Below are 22,392 nucleotides of genomic sequence, written 5' to 3' on the forward strand. Positions count from 1 at the left end.
CATCATCATCATCATCATCATTATCATTATATTTATACACCACCCATCTGGCTGGGTTTCCCCAGCCACTCTGGACAGCTTCCAACAAAGTATTAAAATACAGTGGTCTGTTAAACATTAAAAGCTTCCCTAAACAGGGCTGCCTTCAGATGTCTTCTAAAAGTCTGGTAATTGTTGTTCTCTCTGACATCTGGTGGGAGGGTGTTCCATAGGGTGGGTGCCACCACCGAGAAGGCCCTCTTCCTGGTTTCCTGTAGCTTTGCTTCTCGCAATGAGGGAACCGCCAGAAGGCCCTCGGTGCTGGACCTCAGTGTCCGGGTAGAACGATGGGGGAGGAGACGCTCCTTCAGGTATACTGGACTGAGGCCATTTAGGGCTTTAAAGGTCAGCACCAACATTTTGAATTGTGCTCAGAAACGTACTGGGAGCCAGTGTAGGTCTTTCAAGACCAGTGTTATGTGGTCTCGGCGGCTGCTCCCAGTCACCAATCTAGCTGCCACATTCTGGATTAGTTGCAGTTTCTGGGTCACCTGCAAAGGTAGCCCCACATAGAGTGCATTGCAGTAATCCAGGCGAGAGATAACTAGAGCATGCACCACTCTGGCGAGACAGATTTCACCGTCTTATGGAAACTCTCTTGACTTCCCTCACTTTTGCTCAGACGTCTTTGCCAAAGCATTCCAAAATACTTGCCTTGCATTCCTGCTACAGATAGCACTGAGAGGCAACCTTGTTTATGGCAGAAGGCTCCTCCCAGTACTGTATCAAACTCCTTTTTCACACATGTGTTCCTAAAAAATTGCAATATCACTCTTGTTTTTAAATGTGTTGCAAGTAATTTATGTTAATCATTTTACTCATAAGGAACTAATTTGTTACGGCACCTTTTCTCTTATGCTAATTAAGTTTGACCTCAGTTGAATTCACTCATTCATTCATTCATTTGTTTGTTTGTTTGATTATTTGAGTACTGTTAATTTTGCTCACTACTATTTATACAGCTGGTTTTTCCCCACCACCATGGATGTTATATCAAATACTAATGTATTATATGATTCTCTCCACCCTCATCCCGCTCCCCCCCCCCATATAGTATCATGTATTGTATATTTTTCTTTGTCGTGAGACCTTTGGGTGGCAAGCAACTAATAAGTTTAAACAATAATAATAATAATAATAATAATGTATGCAAGCAATGATAATATTTCAGTAGGCTTTGGCAAATGGGATCATCTTAATAGATGGTCCTGGTTGCAGGCAGATCCTCAAACCAGTGTGGGTGGAGCTGTCGCCCTCATGCCAGGGTGGCACCACAATCACCCAGGGCTATTGCCCAATCATGTCAAAGGGTGATAGTGGGGGAAAGTATAAAAGCAGCAGCGCGACGTGTGCCAGGCTCCTGCTTCGCGCTGCCAAACACCCTCCCTTTAATTTAGATCCTTTGGCCTTGCTTTAGACTTTGGTTGGTTGCCCGGCTTGAGTCAGGGGCTGCATAGGAATTTTTTCCATTTGGCAAATTGGCACGGGCCACTTGGTTTTTGCCTACCTCTTAGCAATCGTCACAACTTTGTAAGGTTTGGCGGTTAGGCATTGGCTTATGGTGAATGGGGGAGGGCAGGTCGGCCATCGCCTGCCCCTCCAGTTTCAAGGGTATTCCGTTAAAGGAAGCTGGGGCCTGTCCGAAGTCCGCTTGAAGGGTGAGGGACATGCCAGGCCTCTAGGACAGTGTTTCCCAACCTTTTTTGGGCAAAGGCACACTTGTTTGATGAAAAAAATCTCGAGGCACACCACCATTACAGCCCCGTGACGTCAGCGCGCAGCGTCACGCCGGGAGGGACGCACGAAAGTGTAAGTTTCAATTTTTTTCCCTCCCCCTTGCCGGGGAACCTCCAAGCTTTGGGGGTGGGGGGGGAGGAGGCAGCAAAGCGAGGGACTGAGGGACTCCTCCAACGACAAGTGTTGGGGAAGAAGAGAAAGGGCTATTCCGCTCCAGTCCTTTCTGAAGGAGCTGAGGGTGGGGGTCCTCCGGCGCCTTCGGCGAAACGGCGCCGGCCCAGAGCGCTTCTAGGAGGCTGCCTTTGTGCGCGGCGTAAAGCCCTCTTTCCCTCCCTCCAGCCCCGTGTCACCTGTGGAAAAGGGGGCTGGATCCAGTGACGCAACTCGGAAAACTGTTAGGGAAGCCAGAGCAGGAAAGTGAGTGGGGGGCGGCGTTGCCGCTTTAACCCACGTTTCCTTTTTGAAAGAGAAACTTAAGACTAGATGACCCTTGGGACCCCTGCCAACTCTACAGTTCTATGGCCCTTTGTGGAGGGGGGGCAGCACCTGGAAAGACGGGCTAGGGGATAATTGGGGCGGCCGCCTTAGGCACACCAGAAGCGAAGCACGTCCTGAGCTACAAAAACAAACCCAATTCCTGCCTCGTTTTTTGCAGTTTCTGCAAAGCAAGGGAGTCTCCCCCGCCTCCATTCCTCGGTGGCTCCTCCTCCCCCTCCTCCCCCTGCTCCCCACTACGGGTCTCCCCTGCACTTGGCCAGGCCGCCTCGCCCTCCTTCCTTTCCCAGAGCAGTGGCTCAGAGCGCCTCCTTGCACCGCAGGTACACTCCGTGGGGAGGGGAGGGAGCGGAAGCCCAGACCAGCCCCCAACCCGCCTAGTCCGACCCCTCAAACCTTCCAAAAATAAGAACTCTGCGTTCTACAACGTCACCCCCCAGCGGAGCCCCCTTTATTCCCGGTGAGAGGGGGGCGGCGGAGGGAAAAAGCTGCTTCCCACACTTACCCGCCGCCATCTTGACTTCCTGCAATGAGCCGGATGCGGCGCCTAAGCTCCCTGCCGTTGCTTCTCCGCCTCCTCTACTTTGCACAAGGCTTCAGGGTCGCCGGCCGATTCATCCATCGGCCGCTCTTTCAAGCCCACTCGGAGGAGGAATGAGTCGAAAGAGCCAGAGACGCAGCCGCAGTGGAAGCCCCGCCCCTCCCTTCCAGTCTCGGGGCGGGGCAGAGGCCACCAGGCTGGCAAGCAGAGCGCCGAGAGCGAGGAAGCTGATGCAACGCGGAGGCAGACCCCGGCTGGCGTGTGTTTCCCAACCTTTTTTGGACTCGCCCGCCTCCCTCCAGGCAACATCTCGCGGCACACCAGGCAACATCTCGCGGCACACTAGTGTGCCGCGGAACACCGGTTGGGAAACACTGCTCTAGGAACACCAGGGGAGATGCAGGCGGGTTCCCCTGAAGCAATTTCCCTTTTGGTGGTTTACCCTTACAGACTTCCTGCAAAGGGGGCAGGAGCCAGATATAGTCTTGCCAATGCCTAAGCCAATACCTCTCTCATTCATGTAATCAATAAAGCTGTGGCCAAATTTTTGCCCCAAAACCTTAAACAAAATATCCGTGTCTGTGTGAATTTCTTTATTCTTATGGGGGGGGGGTGTCGGCTTGGGGGTCTTGCCACGCAAACCAAAAGCCACGACATGATACCTTACAGAAACAAGGGCATGAATGTGAATGAAATACATACGGAACTCCAATTTCAAAGATGTTATTTTGGATCAGCTGCTTCCCCAACATGATAATGCTCAGCTGAATGCAAAGCTCCATCAAGCAGCCTCCAGGAGCACACTAGAGGGCAAGAGAAAGGGCAAGGGGGAGACAGAACACCACTAAGTAGAGGTTTCCGGAGAGTGGGTAATGCAGGGGGGGGGGCAACACCCGCAGTGCTATTGCTTGTCACTGCCGCAGGGCATGCAAGCAACTGGGCATTCCCACATACCGTATTTTTTGCTCTATAGAACGCACCGGACCATAGGAGGGGGAGAACAGGATTTTTTTCTTCTTGTTCTCCCCCTCTAAAACAAGGTGCGTTCAAGGTGTGTTCAAGAGCAGGTCGGGGAACAGCCTTGCCGCTGCCCCCCGAGCTTGTGGGGCTGGCGGTGGGGGGAAGCGCTGATTTCCCCCACCGCCAGCCTCAAAGATTTGGAGCGCAGCTGCACTCCAAAGGCTTGAGGCTTCGGGGACAGCCTTTCAAGCCTCCACAGTGCAGCGGGGTGCCTTCACCCCGCTGCCTTGCGGAGGCTTTGCGCAGCCATCCCGAAGCTGGAACAACTTCGGGCTGCAGGCTGCTATCCGCAAGCCTTCGGAGCCCGGCGGAAACTCCCGCCAGGCTCCGAAGGCTTGCGGATAGCTTCCTGAAGCCTGGAGAGTGAGAGGGGTTAGTGCGCACTGACCCTTCTCGCTCTCCAGGCTTCAGCGAAAGCCTGCATTCACTCCATAGGACGCACACACATTTCCCCTTCATTTTTGGAGGGGAAAGTGCGTCCTATAGAGCGAAAAATACGGTATTTGCCAAGCATCAATCTGAGCTTCAGGAAAACGGCAGCTTTAGCAAACCCAGCTGATAATAATTGCACCCTTATATGTTTTTGCCTCCAGATAATCAGAATTAGAATATTACATACTTTCAAGCAGCACAGCAGATTTATGAAATATCTATTTTGGCGATGCAGGAATCTGTCCAGCTTCTCCCTTTTACTCATTCCCCCCCCCCATGTTAAATCCAGTTCGTCCCATTTCTATACCAGTTTGAGTTGTGTGTGTGTATTTAATGAAAATTCAGCAGCCTTTTAGTCTATGTTTCTCCTGGTGCACATTTTTGTATGCCATTTTACCTAATGTAACACATTGTACAAGCAATTATCTGTAATAGAATGCATATATATATATATATATATATATATATATATATATATATATATTTGCTTTCGTAGATTTTCACGGGTACAGGAATGCAGGTTTTGGTGTCTTCGGGTGTCTTCCCGTGTAAGAGTTGGGGTGTCTAGGCGACGTTTCGACGAGGTCTCACTCGTCATCTTCAGGCTGGTGCTTTCGGCTTCTTGTTACTGGAACAGAGCAGGATCTCAGTGTTTGAGTTCCTATAAATACTGTTGAGGGTGTGGTGTATAGCCTCCAACGTTCTGGGCAGAGAGGAAGTTCCCAGGTTAGTGTGCCTTTTCTTCTTTTGTTCATTAATTACTTGAGGGATATCTTGAGTGATTTCTTGAGTGATATTCTGAGTACCACTTAGGAGGGTCATTAGGTGTGGATTAGTTGCTAAAGCTTTCGTGTCTTGACCTCTTGAGCTTGTTAAGAGTTTTTCTGAGAAGATGGCTGTACTGCAAATAGTTGTGCTCTGGCTTGGCTTCGTGTATAGGGGCGAGCTGTGGTTTTGTGCCCTGTGCCAGCCAGATCTGTGTAGGGATTGCAGGGGGGTGCAGCATCCGGAGGTGCCACTATGGTTTGGCTACTGGATGGTGTCTGTAATTTATCTGTGGAGAGGGTCTGGGTTTGGGTCTGGTGTGGTTGATTGGAGATGGCGTTCTGTGTGCCTCTGGTTCTGGTGTCGGTTTTTGTGGGGAGGGCTAATTTCCAGATGTCTGGCAGGCGGGACGTGTCGTCACGCTTGTTCATGTTGTGAGGGTGTTTCTCTATCTCGATGGCTTCCATGATTATTCTCTTGTGGTGATGTTCCATGTTAAAGAGCAATTTGGAATCTGCAAAATTAATTTCGTGTCCTGTTTCTTTCATGTGTTGGTAAAGAGAGGAAGTTTTTTCTTCTTTTTTGACGGCATTCTTGTGTTCTGCGATACGTGCATTTATTCGTCTGTTTGTTTGTCCAATGTACGTGGCTGGGCAGACTTTGCAGGGTATTTCATAGACCCCTTGGTTTTCTAGCTGGATTTTATCTTTGGGGTTTCTGAGGATATTGGCTATTTTTTGGTTGGTGCAAAAGGCTGTTTTGATATTGTGTTTATGGAGGATTTTGCTAATTTTATCTGTAGTGCCCTTGATATAAGGAAGGAGGGCCATGCCATTGTTTTCTTCTGTGTCTTGGTTTTTGGGGGGTGTTTCTTTTTGGATTAGCTTCGTAACCCTGTTACCGGATACCAGCAAAAACCCGGATACCAGCAAAACAGGGTTACGAAGCTAATCCAAAAAGAAACACCCCCCAAAAACCAAGACACAGAAGAAAACAATGGCATGGCCCTCCTTCCTTATATCAAGGGCACTACAGATAAAATTAGCAAAATCCTCCATAAACACAATATCAAAACAGCCTTTTGCACCAACCAAAAAATAGCCAATATCCTCAGAAACCCCAAAGATAAAATCCAGCTAGAAAACCAAGGGGTCTATGAAATACCCTGCAAAGTCTGCCCAGCCACGTACATTGGACAAACAAACAGACGAATAAATGCACGTATCGCAGAACACAAGAATGCCGTCAAAAAAGAAGAAAAAACTTCCTCTCTTTACCAACACATGAAAGAAACAGGACACGAAATTAATTTTGCAGATTCCAAATTGCTCTTTAACATGGAACATCACCACAAGAGAATAATCATGGAAGCCATCGAGATAGAGAAACACCCTCACAACATGAACAAGCGTGACGACACGTCCCGCCTGCCAGACATCTGGAAATTAGCCCTCCCCACAAAAACCGACACCAGAACCAGAGGCACACAGAACGCCATCTCCAATCAACCACACCAGACCCAAACCCAGACCCTCTCCACAGATAAATTACAGACACCATCCAGTAGCCAAACCATAGTGGCACCTCCGGATGCTGCACCCCCCTGCAATCCCTACACAGATCTGGCTGGCACAGGGCACAAAACCACAGCTCGCCCCTATACACGAAGCCAAGCCAGAGCACAACTATTTGCAGTACAGCCATCTTCTCAGAAAAACTCTTAACAAGCTCAAGAGGTCAAGACACGAAAGCTTTAGCAACTAATCCACACCTAATGACCCTCCTAAGTGGTACTCAGAATATCACTCAAGAAATCACTCAAGATATCCCTCAAGTAATTAATGAACAAAAGAAGAAAAGGCACACTAACCTGGGAACTTCCTCTCTGCCCAGAACGTTGGAGGCTATACACCACACCCTCAACAGTATTTATAGGAACTCAAACACTGAGATCCTGCTCTGTTCCAGTAACAAGAAGCCGAAAGCACCAGCCTGAAGATGACGAGTGAGACCTCGTCGAAACGTCGCCTAGACACCCCAACTCTTACACGGGAAGACACCCGAAGACACCAAAACCTGCATATATATATATATATATATACACACACACAGGTTTTTATGCACACTTTCTCTTAATACATACTTCTGTGTATGTTTCTTGGTTAGTGAACTACACAGCAAAACTCAGAGAAGAGCATATTTTGAAGGACAGCTGTGTTCCCATATTATTTTGGATGCGTGAATTCAGTTAGATTAAATGCAAAGCAAACTGAATCCCTCTCCCTTCTCTATTTCAAAGTAAGATTTAAAAGTGGATACTTACCTCTTCCATTCGATAACCAGCAAATACATACACATAATGTCCAGGTCGGCCTACAAACCTGAGAACAAGCACACACATCTGGATTATATCAGTATCAGAATGATTAATTAAAATAGCTTACTTTGTGCAGCCAAATGATGAATATGGTTTTAAAATAAATAGAGGACCATTATATTTTATAACTAACTAAGGCTGCAATAGTGGGACGCGGGTGGCGCTGTGGTCTAAACCACTGAGCCTAGGGCTTGCCGATCGGAAGATCGCCAGTTCGAATCCCCACAACAGGGTGAGCTCCCGTTGCTCTGTCCCAGCTCCTGCCAACCTAGCAGTTCGAAAGCACGTCAAAGTGCAAGTAGATAAATAGATACCACTCCAGTGGGAAGGTAAACGGTGTTTCCGTGCGCTGCTCTGGTTCGCCAGAAGCGGCTTAGTCATGCTGGCCACATGACCCAGAAAAACTGTCTGCAGACAAATGTCGGCTCCCTCGGCCAGTAAAGCGAGATGAGCGCTGCAACCCCAGAGTCGTCCATGACTGGACCTAATGGTCAGGGGTCCCTTTACCTGTTAAATCTGCAATACTTAGGATTGTGTGTGAAACCCAAAGACAGCTAGCCCACCATTTCCAATGTCCTGGAAGGCTTGAGCCAGCAGGGCAGAAGTTTGGGTGGAAGAGTGACTCCACCCAGTTTCCCTGCTTTCCACTGGAAGCTGGTGAGGTGAGAGGAGAGATGCGGATAGACTCCTGAGCATGTCTAAATCTCCCCCCAGCTTGAGTGTGTGTGATGGGACTAAGGAAGCTTTGTATCCACCCCTTCCCGGTCTCTCCCTGGAATGTCTCAGAAACATCCCCCTGGGGGGCCCTACCAAACTCTGAGAGAGGATCCAATCTATCTAAGATTGCAGCCTTAGGCACACACACACACACACTCTTTCCCCCTCAGTTTCAGATGGTAATACAACTATATTAATAAAAAAATTAATTTTTAAAAATTAGTTTTATTGCAAAGTGAATACATCAGTACAAAACCACACATAAAGAATAATATAGAGAAAGAAAAAGTAGAGAAGAAAAAGGAAAAAAATGCAAAGAAAAATAGACAGTAAAAGAATAAAGAAAAGTATAATATTTCAAGACGATAAACACAACTTTACAAAATAATAGGAATAATAGACTTCCATCACTCTCACAACACTTCCTTTCACATTTCACATTTTATCTGTATTTCAGTATTATTTTCATCTTCATATATAGATATGTATATATGTATGTTTCTCCTTTTCCATTCACGAGGTCATTCTAGACACAGCCAAATTTTTACATTAGAACCTTGTCTTTCTAAATAATCATTCAAGCAATTCCATTCCTTCTTGACTGTATTCATTGGCTTTGGGCTTATTATATATGTCAATTTGGCCAGTTCCAAATATACACATAATTTATATAACCATTCCTCTTTGGTCGGTACCTGGTTACCCTTAGCCACCAGGATTCTTGCCACTGATGTCGCGTACAGAAAGAATTTAGTATTTTCTTTTGGAATAACACTATTCAATGTTCCGAAAAGATATGTTTCTGGTCTTTTGCTATGTGAAATTCTTAGTAACTTTTTTATTTCTTCATGGATCATGTCCCAGAACTTTCTGATATCTGGACATGTCCACCACATATGGTAGAAGGTTCCAATCTGCTTTGTGCATCTTCAACACTTACTACTAAGCGATTTGTTCATTTTAGCCAATCTCTCTGGTGATAAATATATAAATAAATTTACAAACACATATATAGTTGCAGATTTTGCCATTTGAAATTTTAAAAGTTTTTGTTATATAAAATAATAATATTATTCTTTGAAAATTGTTGTGACTCTCACTTCTCGATCCAGCCCTACAGAGAACAGGAAGTCTTCCATTCATTTCAGTTAATATTGCGTAACTGAGAATTTTAAAATATTCACACGTGGCTGTCTTTCCATCTCTTGTAGAAGGATAGTGTCTCCTCCAGGCATAGGCAAACTCGGCCCTCCAGATGTTTTGGGACTACAACTCCCATCATCCCTAAATAACAGGACCAGTGGTCAGGGATGATAGGAACTGTAGTCTCAAAACATCTGGAGGGCTGAGTTTGCCTATGCCTGGTCTACTCAGCAGGTACAGGAAAGCTGCATATATGCATCTGTAGTAAATCAGAGTGATGTGTTGGAGAATCCTTCACCAATGTCTGTCACAACCCCCTTCTGGAGCAGTCTCCGTGTGCTGCCTGTGGGTGTCCTTGAGAAAAACACCTGCGTGCCCCCTTAACTTATAAGAGGGGAGGTGCTGGCATCTGCCATACTCCCTTTGCAACAGTCCGTTCCCAAGACACGAGGCATGAATGCAGGAACCCCACATGTCACAAAGAGCCCAGTGGTCTCTCAACGTGTGCCGAGCAGGCTAAACACAACCCACACCCTGTCCTGAGCAGGCAGGTGAAGAATTCATATGAGGGAGAAGCCTCACTTCTCACTTCCCAGTGGGCTTTCTGGAGATAGTCAGGAGCAGTTCCATTCTCTCCATCTGCTTCCAGCCGCCCCCCAATCCATGCAGTGAGGTGTCATAAGCAGAACATATCTATATTGAATTTTGCAATGTGTAAATATCAAATGTGCTGGAGGAGACTCTTGAAAGTCCCACGGACTGCAAGAAGATCAAACTTATCCATTCTGAAGGAAATCAGAGAGCCCTGAGTGCTCACTGGAAGGACAGATCGTGAAGCTGAGGCTCCAATACTTTGGCCACCTCATGAGAAGAGAAGACTCCCTGGAAAAGACCCTGATGTTGGGAAAGATGGAGGGCACAAGGAGAAGGGGATGACAGAGGACGAGATAGTTGGACGGTGTTCTCGAAGCTACAAACATGAGTTTGAACAAAATGCGGGAGGCAGTGAAAGACAGGAGTGCCTGGCGTGCTCTGGTCCATGGGGTCACGAAGAGTCGGACACAACTAAACGACTAAACAACAACAACAACAAATATCAACTTTCTGCTAAAGAATCATATTCAACCCACCTTCCTTTAAAAAATGCCACGTAAAAAATTGGTGCATAGGAGTTCACAAATTTCAGAAGGAAAGCTTTCATAATTAAATGCTCCTCAAAGGTTTTTTCTGTTTTGGGTATCTCTGTCATGAAGAAAGCAGAAAAACAGATGAGTGGAAACAACTGATAATTTATGTGACACACAATAAACCAATAAGCCATATTCCGTGATCAAAGGGGATGCTGATAAGTTTGCAAAATGTCATATTTACATCTGAAAGGTCAAGACCTGTTTGGGAGTACAGGGTTCTTAGCTTCCATGCTGGCCTCAGAGAGAGGGAAGGAAGTTAATACACTTTCTCTCTGATTTGGGTTTCATCCTCAGCTTTCAGGTACTGAGTCAAGCATGGGTAGCCAACACCCACATTTTGTTTCTGTCCTACTGATGCTTACTTCATATTTCCTCTCCAGATGATAATAGTAGTAGTAGTAATAATAATTTCATTATTTATATGCCACCCATCTGACTTGGTTGCCCCAGCCACTCTGGACAGCTTCCAGCAAAATATAAAAACACAACAAACATCACACATCAAAAACTTCCCTATACAGGACTGTCTTCAGATCTCTTCTAAAAGTTGTAGTTATTTATTTCTTTGACATCTGATGGGAGGGCGTTCCACAGGGCGGGCGCTACTACCGAGAAGGCCCTCTGCCTCGTCTCCTGTAACTTCATTTCTCTCAGTGAGGGAACCCCCAGAAGACCCTCGGAGCTGGACCTCAGTGTCCGGGCTCATGACTTGATTATTGCAAGACACTCTACGCAGAGCTGCTCTTAAGGCTGTTGTGGAAGTTGCAGAATGTGCTGCGGTCTGGCTGTTGATTGGAGCTTCTTATTGACAGCATGTGACCCCACTGCTGAAGAATCTGCACTGGTTGCCAATATGTCACAGGCCAGATTTCAGGTGTGACTGTTACACTTGGGACAAGCCTTTCTTCATACATTCCTGTGCATTCTTTGATATCTGCTGGAGAAGCACTGATTACTCTTCCTTATGGCATCCACAAGGAATTGGGCCTTTAGTCTAGCAGCACCTACAATGCGGAATTCACTGCCTTCGTATATTAGGCAGACATCCTGTGTCTAGTTTTAGACGGCAGCCCCAAAACAATTTTATTTACACAAGCTTACCCCGTCTTTCAACTCTGTGTCATGTTTCTCTGATATTTGCCTGTTGTGTTTTGATTTTATGCACACTGTTTTGACACCCTCCTTGCTTGATTTAGCAATATAAAAAATTACATGGAAGCAAATATGTGAAGGGACGCGGGTGGTGCTGTGGGTTAAACCACAGAGCCTAGGACTTGCCGATCAGAAGGTCGGCGGTTCGAATCCCCGTGACGGGGTGAGCTCCCGTTGCTCTGTCCCAGCTCCTGCCAACCTAGCAGTCAGAGTGCAAGTAGTAGGTACCACTCCGGGGGGAAGGTAAACGGCGTTTCCGTGCACTGCTCTGGTTCGCCAGAAGTGGTTTAGTCATGCTGGCCACATGACCCGGAAGCTGTACGCTGTACGGTCAGGGGTCCCTTTACCTAAATATGTGGCAGGCTCTTCCATGAGGCCAGAGACCATGTCTCAGTTGCCTTGCAATGGTGTTGGGGTTTCCCCACAGCTTTGGGCTTGCTTTTGCACAACTTCCAAGATTCAGATTCAGCAAGCAGTGGAAGAATGAAGGAATGCAAAAAGTCAGGGAGTGGGCAGTAGCCATTAGCAGTTAGCCATGAGATGGATAGGAAATTGTGTCAAAGCCTTATCACTTGTCTATTGGCAGTCTCCCTTCTGTGGATCTTCTGAATGGAAGTGGAACAAATCACAAAAGTGTAATACATTAACTAACTGTGTGAATCTGCCCTTGGCAGACAGGTGCTTGCAACTGTTTATATCTAGAACTCTTTTTTGAATTTGAGTCAATAAGGGTGCTTCTAGGTTGGTGGCTAATAACTGTTCTTTTGTAGTTAAAGGTAAAGGTAAAGGGACCCCTGACCATTAGGTCCAGTCGTGACCGACTCTGGGGTTGCGGAGCTCATCTTGCTTTATTGGCCGAGGGAGCTGGTGTACAGCTTCCGGGTCATGTGGCCAGCATGACTAAGCCGCTTCTGGAGAACCAGAGCAGCGCACGGAAACGCCGTTTACCTTCCTGCCGGAGTGGTACCTATTTATCTACTTGCACTTTGATGTGCTTTTGAACTGCTAGGTTGGCAGGAGCAGGGACCGAGCAACGGGAGCTCACCCCGTTGAGGGGATTCGAACCACCGACCTTCTGATCGGCAAGTCCTAGGCTCTGTGGTTTAACCCACAGCGCCACCCGCGTCCCTCCTTTTGTAGTTACTGTAACTGGAAGCAAATTGTAACTGACTTGCTACATTATCCGGGATGTTGCACTCAGCTATGATCCTTCTATGTCCCTGCCCCTTCTTCTTCTTTAGTCAATAACTGAATAATTGAACCACCAACCTGCTGGTTAAAAGCCAGGTGCACTAACCCATTGTGCCACATTACTGATACTATTGTTGAGGAATCCCTTATAAGCTTCTGGGGAATTTCAGCATTTTGCAAAATATAGTACAGTATAAAACTCCTGCTATAGATTGAAGGAGGTTTGAATATTATAGAATGAATGAAAAGTCCTACTTTGTGGGACAAAAACAGTTACTGTACATTATTGGCAAGAAGCAGAACATATGCACTTATGAATGGTGAAAAAGCATTACCCATTTCTGTCAACCATTTGGCAACCATTCCATAAATCTCATCTAGGATAAGTATCACAACAAGGTTAATGATGACAGCCGTTGCTGTCACCGTCACTCGGACGTTAGACTTGGTTGACTCGTTGGGACTCATGGATAGTGCTGCCGCTGTAGTTATCCGGTACACAATCACACCAAAGACCAAGGAAAACGTCAGTGAAATCTGAAAAGAGACATACAGGTATTCATAGAAATGCTTACATTCATGCATTTTTGCATGTAAATCTACTTGCCGCAGTTAATGAGCTTGAGTGGCGTTAGAGAGCCCACATATTAAGCAGCTTCCTCTTTGAAAGGAAATGCTCTGCACATGGCTGGCCAATGGGTTTTCTCCATTGACCTTTTAGGTTTAGATTAAATAGTACTGGTGCGGGGCTGTCCCTGCTTATGCCACCACAGCATCATCCAGTTTGCTGATCTCAATTCTGAACTACATGGGCATAGGAGCACCACTAATTCTAGGATATTCAATCCTGGCTAGAACTACCAAGCCTCAATTTTGCATGTGCATCTAAATGTGCCCCTAGAACACATGAAGAAATGTGGCTGCTTATCCTGTTGAGGGCATGGACTCTTCAAGGACTCTTTTGGTGACCCACACGCTAGGGTCTTCTGGTGAGTCTGCATCTCCATGACTGACAGTCTATGCCTTTGCTCAGAGAACTATTATTCTCCTTGTTGGATCTGTAAAGGATGACTGCTATTAGCATCTTTAAAGGAAAAGGGATCCCTGACCATTAGGTCCAGTCGCGGATAACTCTGGGGTTGCGGTGCTCATCTCATATTGGCCAAGGGAGCCGGCGTACAGCTTCTGGGTCATGTGGCCAGCATGACTAAGCCGCTTCTGGTGAACCAGAGCAGCGCATGGAAATGCCGTTGACCTTCCCACCAGAGTGGTACCTATTTATCTACTTGCACTTGACGTGCTTTCGAACTGCTAGGTGGGCAGGAGCAGGGACCGAGCAACGGGAGCTCACCCCGTAGTGGGGATTTGAACTGCCAATCAGAAGCTGACTCTTACTCCAACACTGGCAAGGGAACATCATCTTCGACTGCACTGGAAGGCAACAGGCTAGTTGACTGACACAGACCAGCCACATGCCACTCTGCCTGGCACCTCCTTGGCACCTGCTCAAATGCTGTAATGCAACACCTGTGGCAGCAGTGCACAGGACATGAGTAAAGCAACACATGTATATGTGCAATATCTGCTGGAGTTTGTGGCCTGGACTGTCTCTCTCTCTGCCTGGTAGCTCAGTTAGGGTCTTTCCCAGTGATGCTTTTTGTGATGCATTGGGAGAAGGTGACCAGATAAGACAATCAGGCAGTCCAGGGAGCAAAAAGCAAGTATTGTCAGTGCCTGGGTAGCAGCTCAGGAAGATGGTTATTGGGGAGTGGCTCAGGCAAAGAGCAAGAACAATGTCACCACTGTGCTCCAACATCCACGGTCTGAGATGTTCTGGGAGGGGCAGCCATGATCTGGCAAAGGAGCTGGAAAGTGAACCAATCCTGCACCAAGCACTGAATCTGGACTTTGTGGTGCAATTGACGTTTTAAACTTTTGCAATTCTTAGTCCATCCCCAATTCAGTGTAAAAGAAGGATACACTGAGGGAAAACAGCAAAGGTAATGCATACGTTAGAGAATATTGATTCAGTCTGAAGATCCATGCAGTCAGGGCAAATTTAATATAGGCCACTGTTAAAAAAAGCAAGGAAATAAAATGCAAAATTACCATAAATAAGATAGATGCAAAGTTCACTAGATAGCCAGGGGTACGGTCTTTCCAGGTCAGTTTTTCCTTCTCATCCTAGTACAAGCCATAATAGGGAAAACATCAGTTATGATACTAAGTAAATAAATAAGGTGACAAGTTAAGCGCAATTTGGAATCAGTGTGATGAAATACAGTGCAATCATAAACAGTTTATTCAGAAGTCCCATTGGGTGTTATTCAACTAAGTTTTAAATACCTTAATCAAGTTTCTTAATTTCAATGGGTTTACTCTGAGTAAAACTTAGTTCACTATCACTGATGGATTCCAGTAGATCTTAGTTCCTAAAAAGTGTGTACAGTGGTGCCTCGCAAGACGAAATTAATTCGTTCCGCAAGTTTTTTCTTCTTGCGAGTTTTTCGTCTTGCGATGCACGGTTTCCCATAGGAATGCATTGAAAATCAATTAATGCGTTCCTATGGAAACCGCCTTCAGAACAGGTCCGGGGACAGTCTGTCCCCCGACCTCTTCTGAAGGCTGGGGGGGGGACAAGGGCTTTTCTTCCCACCCCCAGCATTTTAAAAAACCCCGGGACAGCAGAGGACTTCTCCGCTGTCCGGGGCGATCTTAAAATGCTGGCGGGCGGCATTTTAAAATCGCCCGGGACAGCGGAGGACTTCTCCGCTGTCCGGGGCGATGTAAAAGCCCCTGGGAAGGCAGGCAGGGGGGACAAAGACTTTTGCCCCCCGCCCGCCTTCAGAAGAGGTCCTGGACCTCTTCTGAAGGCGGGCGGGGGGCAAAAGTCTTTGCCCCCCCCCGCCTGCCTTCAAAAGCTGTCCGGGACAGCGGAGAAACGCGCTGCCTTTCTCCGCTCTCCCGGGAAGGCAGGCAGGGGGGAGCAAAGACTTTCGCCCCCCCCTGTCCGCCTTCAGAAGAGGTCCAGGACCTCTTCTGAAGGCGGGCGGGGGGTGAAAGTCTTTGCTCCCCCCCCCGCCTGCCTTCAAAAGCCGTCCGCGATAGCGGGAAGCGCTTCCCTGCTATCCCGGACTGCTTTTAAAATGCTGGCGGTGGGGAGCAAAGCCTTTTGGCCCCCGCCGGCCTTCCTGGACCTCTTCTGAAGGCCGGAGGGGGGGAAAGGCTTTGCTCCCCACCACCAGCATTTAAAAGAGGTCCCCGGAGATTTCCCTATGGGCTTTCTTCTTGCGAAGCAAGCCCATAGGGAAATTCGTCTTGCGAAGCGCCTCCAAAACAGAAAACCCTTTCGTCTTGCGGGTTTTCCGTCTTGCGAGGCATTCGTCTTGCGAGGTACCACTGTAAATGATTTCTGCCTTAGTTGTTACTATGCCCCCCTTCCTTGCCTTCAATTAGATTTTATCTGTTACTCTGGGTTTTTCTTAGTTTTTTGTTTTCCCACTCTTAAATTCACATTCCTTCACATCTCCACACCATTTTTGTGATTTTTAAAAGTGCGCGTGAAAATTTATCAGTGTTTCAGTGTGGCATTGCGATATATGGAGAAGTGCACATTTCGGTGCTCTCATTCCCATATTGTTTTGGGAAGTGCAAATTGGGTAGATTCATATATTATAATGCAAACTGAACCAAATTTCTTGTTCATCCCAAATTTTATCCAATATATGAAGACACATTACTCTCATACGATCTATAATTGAAAAAGCAGACTGAATTTTTACTGTAGACATTTCTTCCCTAGGGTCCCCCCCCCCTCAATTTTTTAAATTAGAAATTAAGAACTACTATTTGTCTTATTTCATTGTTTTCTCTGGCTTACTCATCCTGTCAGCAAGCAAATCTATTATGGTCTACCTTCTACACATTATATCACTAACACGCCTTTCATGTCATGTAACAGCATCAGTAAATAAAGTTGCCCTTGTGACCAACAAAATATGGCCCTCCAATTCCCACACCACACAAAGAAACACACATATTCACAGCTGCTTATATTATCTTCCTAAATATGGCTATGCCATGACTTCTGAAACAGAAGAGTAGCTGTTACATCTAAGTCAGGGGTGGCCAACTCCCAAGAGACTGCAATCTACTCACAGAGTTAAAAACTGACAGTGATTGGCCCCCTTTTGGGGGGTTCAGGTCAAAGTTGTTGTTGATCTTTTTTTAGGGGGCCCAAACTTGTTGAGCTTCATTGGGGGGAGCCAGTGATCTACCAGTAATCTAAGAAAGACGTCCAGTGATGTACCGGTAGATCACGATCTACCCGTTGGACAGGCCTGATCTAAGTCATGTGGCTGGCTGAATCGAAGACTTTTTCCACCAAAAGGGTGCACCTATTTCTTAAGAACACATCTGCTTTTGCAAATCCCAATCTCTCCCTGCCCCCCCCCCCCAAAAAAAGAAACCATCAGCAGAAGCGGCCAAAGAAGAGCTACAGGCATTCATTTTTATAATGCAACTATGGTCAGAAGGGGACGCAGGTGGCGCTGTGGGTTAAACCACTGAGCCTAGGACTTGTCGATCAGAAGGTTGGTGGTTCGAATCCCCGTGACGGGGTGAGCTCCCATTGCTCGGTCCCTGCTCCTGCCAACCTAGCAGTTCAAAAGCACGTCAAAGTGCAAGTAGATAAATAGGTACCGCTCCGGTGGGAAGGTAAACGGCGTTTCTGTGCGCTGCTCTGGTTCGCCAGAAGTGGCTTAGTCATGCTGGCCACATGACTCGGATGCTGTACGCCAGCTCCCTCAGCCAATAAAGTGTCGCAACCCCAGAGTCGGTCACGACTGGACTTAATGGTCAGGGGTCCCTTTACCTTTACCTTTATGGTCAGAAGACAAACTAAGGGGACCTGCGTTATCACCCTCTGGAAATCTTGTATGTGTCATGATGACTCAGGACTGCTTGCATATAAGAAAACTGGATGAGGACAAAACTCAGCTGCTATGATTCTTCTTCTCCCGACCTCCCCTCCACCTTATTTTGAAGGGGGTTGGAAGCGTGCGGATGCAAGGCCTATGTACATATAGAATCATAGAATCATAGAGTTGGAAGAGACCACCAGGGCCATCGAGTCCAACCCCCTGCCAAGCAGGAAACACCATCAGAGCACTCCTGACATATGGTTGTCAAGCCTCTGCTTAAAGACCTCCAAAGAAGGAGACTCCACCACACTCCTTGGCAGCAAATTCCACTGTCGAACAGCTCTTACTGTCAGGAAGTTCTTCCTAATGTTTAGGTGGAATCTTCTTTCTTGTAGTTTGGATCCATTGCTCCGTGTCCGCTTCTCTGGAGCAGCAGAAAACAACCTTTCTCTCTCCTCTACGTGACATCCTTTGATATATTTGAACATGGCTATCATATCACCCCTTAACCTCCTCTTCTCCAGGCTAAACATGCCCAGCTCCCTTAGCCGTTCCTCATAAGGCATCGTTTCCAGGCCTTTGACCATTTGGGTTGCCCTCCCCTGGACACATTCCAGTTTGTCAGTGAATGTATGAATAGTACAGAAAGTCGAAGAAGCACTGAATGCATAAAGATGTCTTGGAAAAAGTTAGGCCACTGATTCAGCTGGGCCAATGATGCTTATACCATCTGGCAGTGGCTCAGGAAAACGCCCTTCCTAGCTCTGGCGACTTAAGTTTCCTTCTTTGTGATTTGGGCTGTTCATTTTAACACAAGCTTTGTAGATATAACACAGCCTTCTATATAGAAATTTCAAGCTACAATCCTAAATATCCAGACCTACCCAGGAAAAAGTTACACTGAACTCAGTGAGTCCAATATATGATTGAACTGCTGACTGTTTTTTCACACCATTTTTTAAAATAGTTTTAAAATCCCAAGAAAACAGATGTCTTAAAGAGAATATACAAGGGATTGACTCAGGAACTTTATGTTCCCTGCCACTTCCCATATTGCTAGAATATTCACTGTAGAATGGCTGCTATTGAGCATTGCTCTGGCTACTGGAACTCCAGAGGTTTTATATGAGAAATCATGTGCCATTGTAACAACATTTAATTTTCTTTTTAACTGATTGTTTAACAAAGCCACAACTGATTCATTTTAACTTATCTACTTCTTATATTTAAGCAAGCAAGCCAACCAAACACAATTACTTAAAGTTGACTGAAACTAAGAGGATATATTTCAAATTAATTAAACGGTCCAACCAAGCAAAGCCCATAAAAACAGATTAACTTTTGAACTTCATTTGAAAAGTTCAATTTTGTTTCTGTGGGGTTTTTCTGTGTCACAAAATCAATAAAATATCACCCTCCCTACATATTTCACTTATGAAAGGAGCATTTTTACTAGGTTAATTATTGGAACAATAAACAGATACCAAAGAGGCAGAGCAATTTTTAAGACTATAATTTCATTTTAATTACTCCAGTACCATAGCAGTATTTGAACTGGATAGTCATTAAAGTTACTAACATACAGCTTTAAGATTAATGTCATGTGCCTACATCTGCTCTTCCACAAACTGTCAAATAAAATCACAATTATTCTTCTGCCTTCACGAAGCTTTTCCTGCTAAAATTTAAAAAAATAAAATGCCTTGCTAAACAGGTTCCACCTGTCCAAGCTTTTACATCTCTTGACAGAAAGTATTTTATCACAAATCTATTGCAAAAATTACCCATTCAACCAACATTATTTACTATAATAAAATCAACTTTGGCCTAATGGAAATAAGCCAGTTGGCAAATTTACTTCACAATTTGTATTGCTCAAATTACAATGTTATGCTGAAGTCTCTTAGCAGCACTTAATGGTCCTTTCACCTGCCTCTAGGTCAGTGTTTCCCAACCTTTTTTGGGCAAAGGCACACTTGTTTGATGAAAAAAATCTCGCGGCACACCGCCATTACAGCCCCGTGACGTCAGCGCGCAGCATCACGCCGGGAGGGACGCACGAAAGTGAAAGTTTTCAATTATTTCCCTCCCCCTTGCCGGGGAACCTCCAAGCTTTGGGGGTGGGGGGGGGAGGCAGCAAAGCGAGGGACTGAGGGACCCTAACCCTAACCCTAACCCTCACCGATCACCCGGGAAAGCATGCGAACGAGGAGCCCCCGTGTCCTGCTCCCGGCAGCGGACGGCACAAAGCGAGGAGGCCTGGACAAGGCAGCACGCTCCCCGCTCTCGCTGCATCGGGGCTTTTCTCCTCCAGGCCGCTTTCGAAGTCCCCTTCTCCGCTCCCAAGAGCCGGAGCCGCTGCTTCCAGGCCCTGTCCGAGCCCCGACTTGTGGCCTCACTTCGAGGAGCGCCTGTTGCTGGGGACGGGGCTGCATCCCCCTCAGCCGCCGCCTCGCTTCCTTCCAGGAGACCCGACGGCTCCCCCTCTCCCGCTCGCCCTCCTGCGCCCGCAGCAGACCGAGACCTCCCCGCCCCCGCCCGGCTCGGCCCTACCTGGGCGCCTCCAAGCCCGGCCGGCTCCGCATCGCGCTCCACGCCGTGCAGCTGCAGCGGGGGCGCACGGCGGCCCGGCTGAGCATGCCCTGGAGCCGCCGCGCCGTCGCTCGCGAGTCCCTCCGAGAGCCCTCGGGACTGACTCCGGAGTCGCGAGGCGTCGCGTCGCCCAGGGAAGGGGCGGCTTCCCACAAGTCCTCCGGGAAGCAAACGCCCTCGCCCGCCTCCCTCCAGGCCGCCTCGCTTCCTTCCAGGAGACCCGACGGCTCCCCCTCTCCCGCTCGCCCTCCTGCGCCCGCAGCAGACCGAGACCTCCCCGCCCCCGACCAGCTCGGCCCTACCTGGGCGCCTCCAAGCCCGGCCGGCTCCGCGTCGCGCTCCACGCCGGGCAGCTGCAGCGGGGGCGCACGGCGGCCCGGCTGAGCGTGCCCCGGAGCCGCCGCGCCGTCGCTCACGAGTCCCTCCGAGAGCCCTCGGGACTGACTCCGGAGTCGCGAGGCGTCGCGTCGCCCAGGGAAGGGGCGGCTTCCCACAAGTCCTCCGGGAAGCAAACGCCCTCGCCCGCCTCCCTCCAGGCCGCCTCGCTTCCTTCCAGGAGACCCGACGGCTCCCCCTCTCCCGCTCGCCCTCCTGCGCCCGCAGCAGACCGAGACCTCCCCGCCCCCGACCAGCTCGGCCCTACCTGGGCGCCTCCAAGCCCGGCCGGCTCCGCGTCGCGCTCCACGCCGGGCAGCTGCAGCGGGGGCACACGGCGGCCCGGCTGAGCGCGCCCCGGAGCCGCCGCGCCGTCGCTCGCGAGTCCCTCCGAGAGCCCTCGGGACTGACTCCGGAGTCGCGAGGCGGCGTGTCGCCCAGGGAAGGGGCGGCTTCCCACAAGTCCTCCGGGAAGCAAACGCCCTCGCCCACCTCCCTCCAGGCAACATCTCGCGGCACACCAGGCAACATCTCACGGCACACTAGTGTGCCGCGGAACACCGGTTGGGAAACACTGCTCTAGGTTACAGATATTTTCCTCAGTAGTATTGGAGGAACCTAACAGGGGGAAAGTGTTGAAACGGTACCTAGAGAATAATTCACTGTCTTGCCAAATCCTTCCTTCCCTATCCAACACACAATACTCTTACATGAGATACGCACTTTTCCTGCTCTTTTGACACATAATGGCACTCACTGATTTTACCCAGCAAACCACTGAACTGGTTGCAACTGGCCAGATGTTGGCCTCAGCTACATTAGTAAAGCCATTTTGTATGCATAATAATAATAATAATAATAATAATAATAATAATAATAATAATAAATACCCCGCCCATCTGGCTGGGTCCCCCCAGCCACTCTGGGCAGCTTCCAACAAAACACTAAAATACAATAACCTATTAAATATTTAAAGCTTCCCTAAACAGGGCTGCCTTTAGATGTCTTCTAAAAGTTTGGTAATTATTTTTCTCTTTGACAACTGGTGGGAGGGCGTTCCACAGGGCGGATGCCACTACTGAGAAGGCCCTCTGCCTGGTTCCCTGTAGCTTGGCTTCTCACAGTGAGGGAACCACCAGAAGGCCCTCGGCGCTGGACCTCAGTGTCCAGGCAGAACGATGGAGGTGGAGATGCTCCTTCAGGTATACTGGACCTGCATTATAAAACACTGCGGCACCATATGGTTCTTTCGCCAACTTGATTTCCCTTTACGAAGTTTACCACGCTTTTAACTCAAATGCTTCTTTGGTGTGTCTAGATCCAGCCGTTATGTAGGATATGATACTACAGTCCTGAGAAAGCGTGTTCTCCAATAAATGAGAACATGTGTTGCGGTGTGGGCCGCCGGGCCGGACCTCTTGTTGCCAGGCAGGTTAATAGTTGTTGCCTGGCATTATGATTGGGTAACCGGGTTGCTGGGGCAAATTGTATGTTGCAAATTGGGTGGGTGGGACCATAGTCTTTAAATATTGGTGCACTCTGGTTTCTCTTTCTCTTTGCAGAGTGCATCGGATCACCCGCCCTCTTTCCGGTTGACCTTGCTTTGCCTGTCATGGGGTCGTCTGCCTTGGCACAGGGGCCTAGTAGGAATTTTGCCATTTGGTGATTGGCTGTGCCATTTGGTTTTTGCCTACTACTCAGCAA

The 22,392-nt window shown here is 47.8% G+C and overlaps 1 protein-coding gene across 1 annotated transcript in view; it reads right to left on the reverse strand.

The window, feature by feature from the left end:
* Nucleotides 1–22,392, reverse strand: part of ANO2 (anoctamin 2) — a 156,506-nt gene that overhangs the window by 27,207 nt on the left and 106,907 nt on the right. The window contains exons 14-18 of the mRNA XM_081191598.1: nucleotides 14,909–14,983; nucleotides 13,135–13,336; nucleotides 10,397–10,508; nucleotides 7,353–7,410; nucleotides 3,515–3,615 (exon numbers count right to left, since the gene is read on the reverse strand). Of these exons, the coding sequence (XP_081047724.1) occupies nucleotides 3,515–3,615; nucleotides 7,353–7,410; nucleotides 10,397–10,508; nucleotides 13,135–13,336; nucleotides 14,909–14,983 (548 nt within the window). The remainder of the gene's footprint in view (nucleotides 1–3,514; nucleotides 3,616–7,352; nucleotides 7,411–10,396; nucleotides 10,509–13,134; nucleotides 13,337–14,908; nucleotides 14,984–22,392) is intronic.

This window comes from Podarcis bocagei (genome assembly GCF_964188305.1).
Source record: "Podarcis bocagei genome assembly, chromosome: 4".
Lineage (NCBI taxonomy): Eukaryota > Metazoa > Chordata > Lepidosauria > Squamata > Lacertidae > Podarcis > Podarcis bocagei.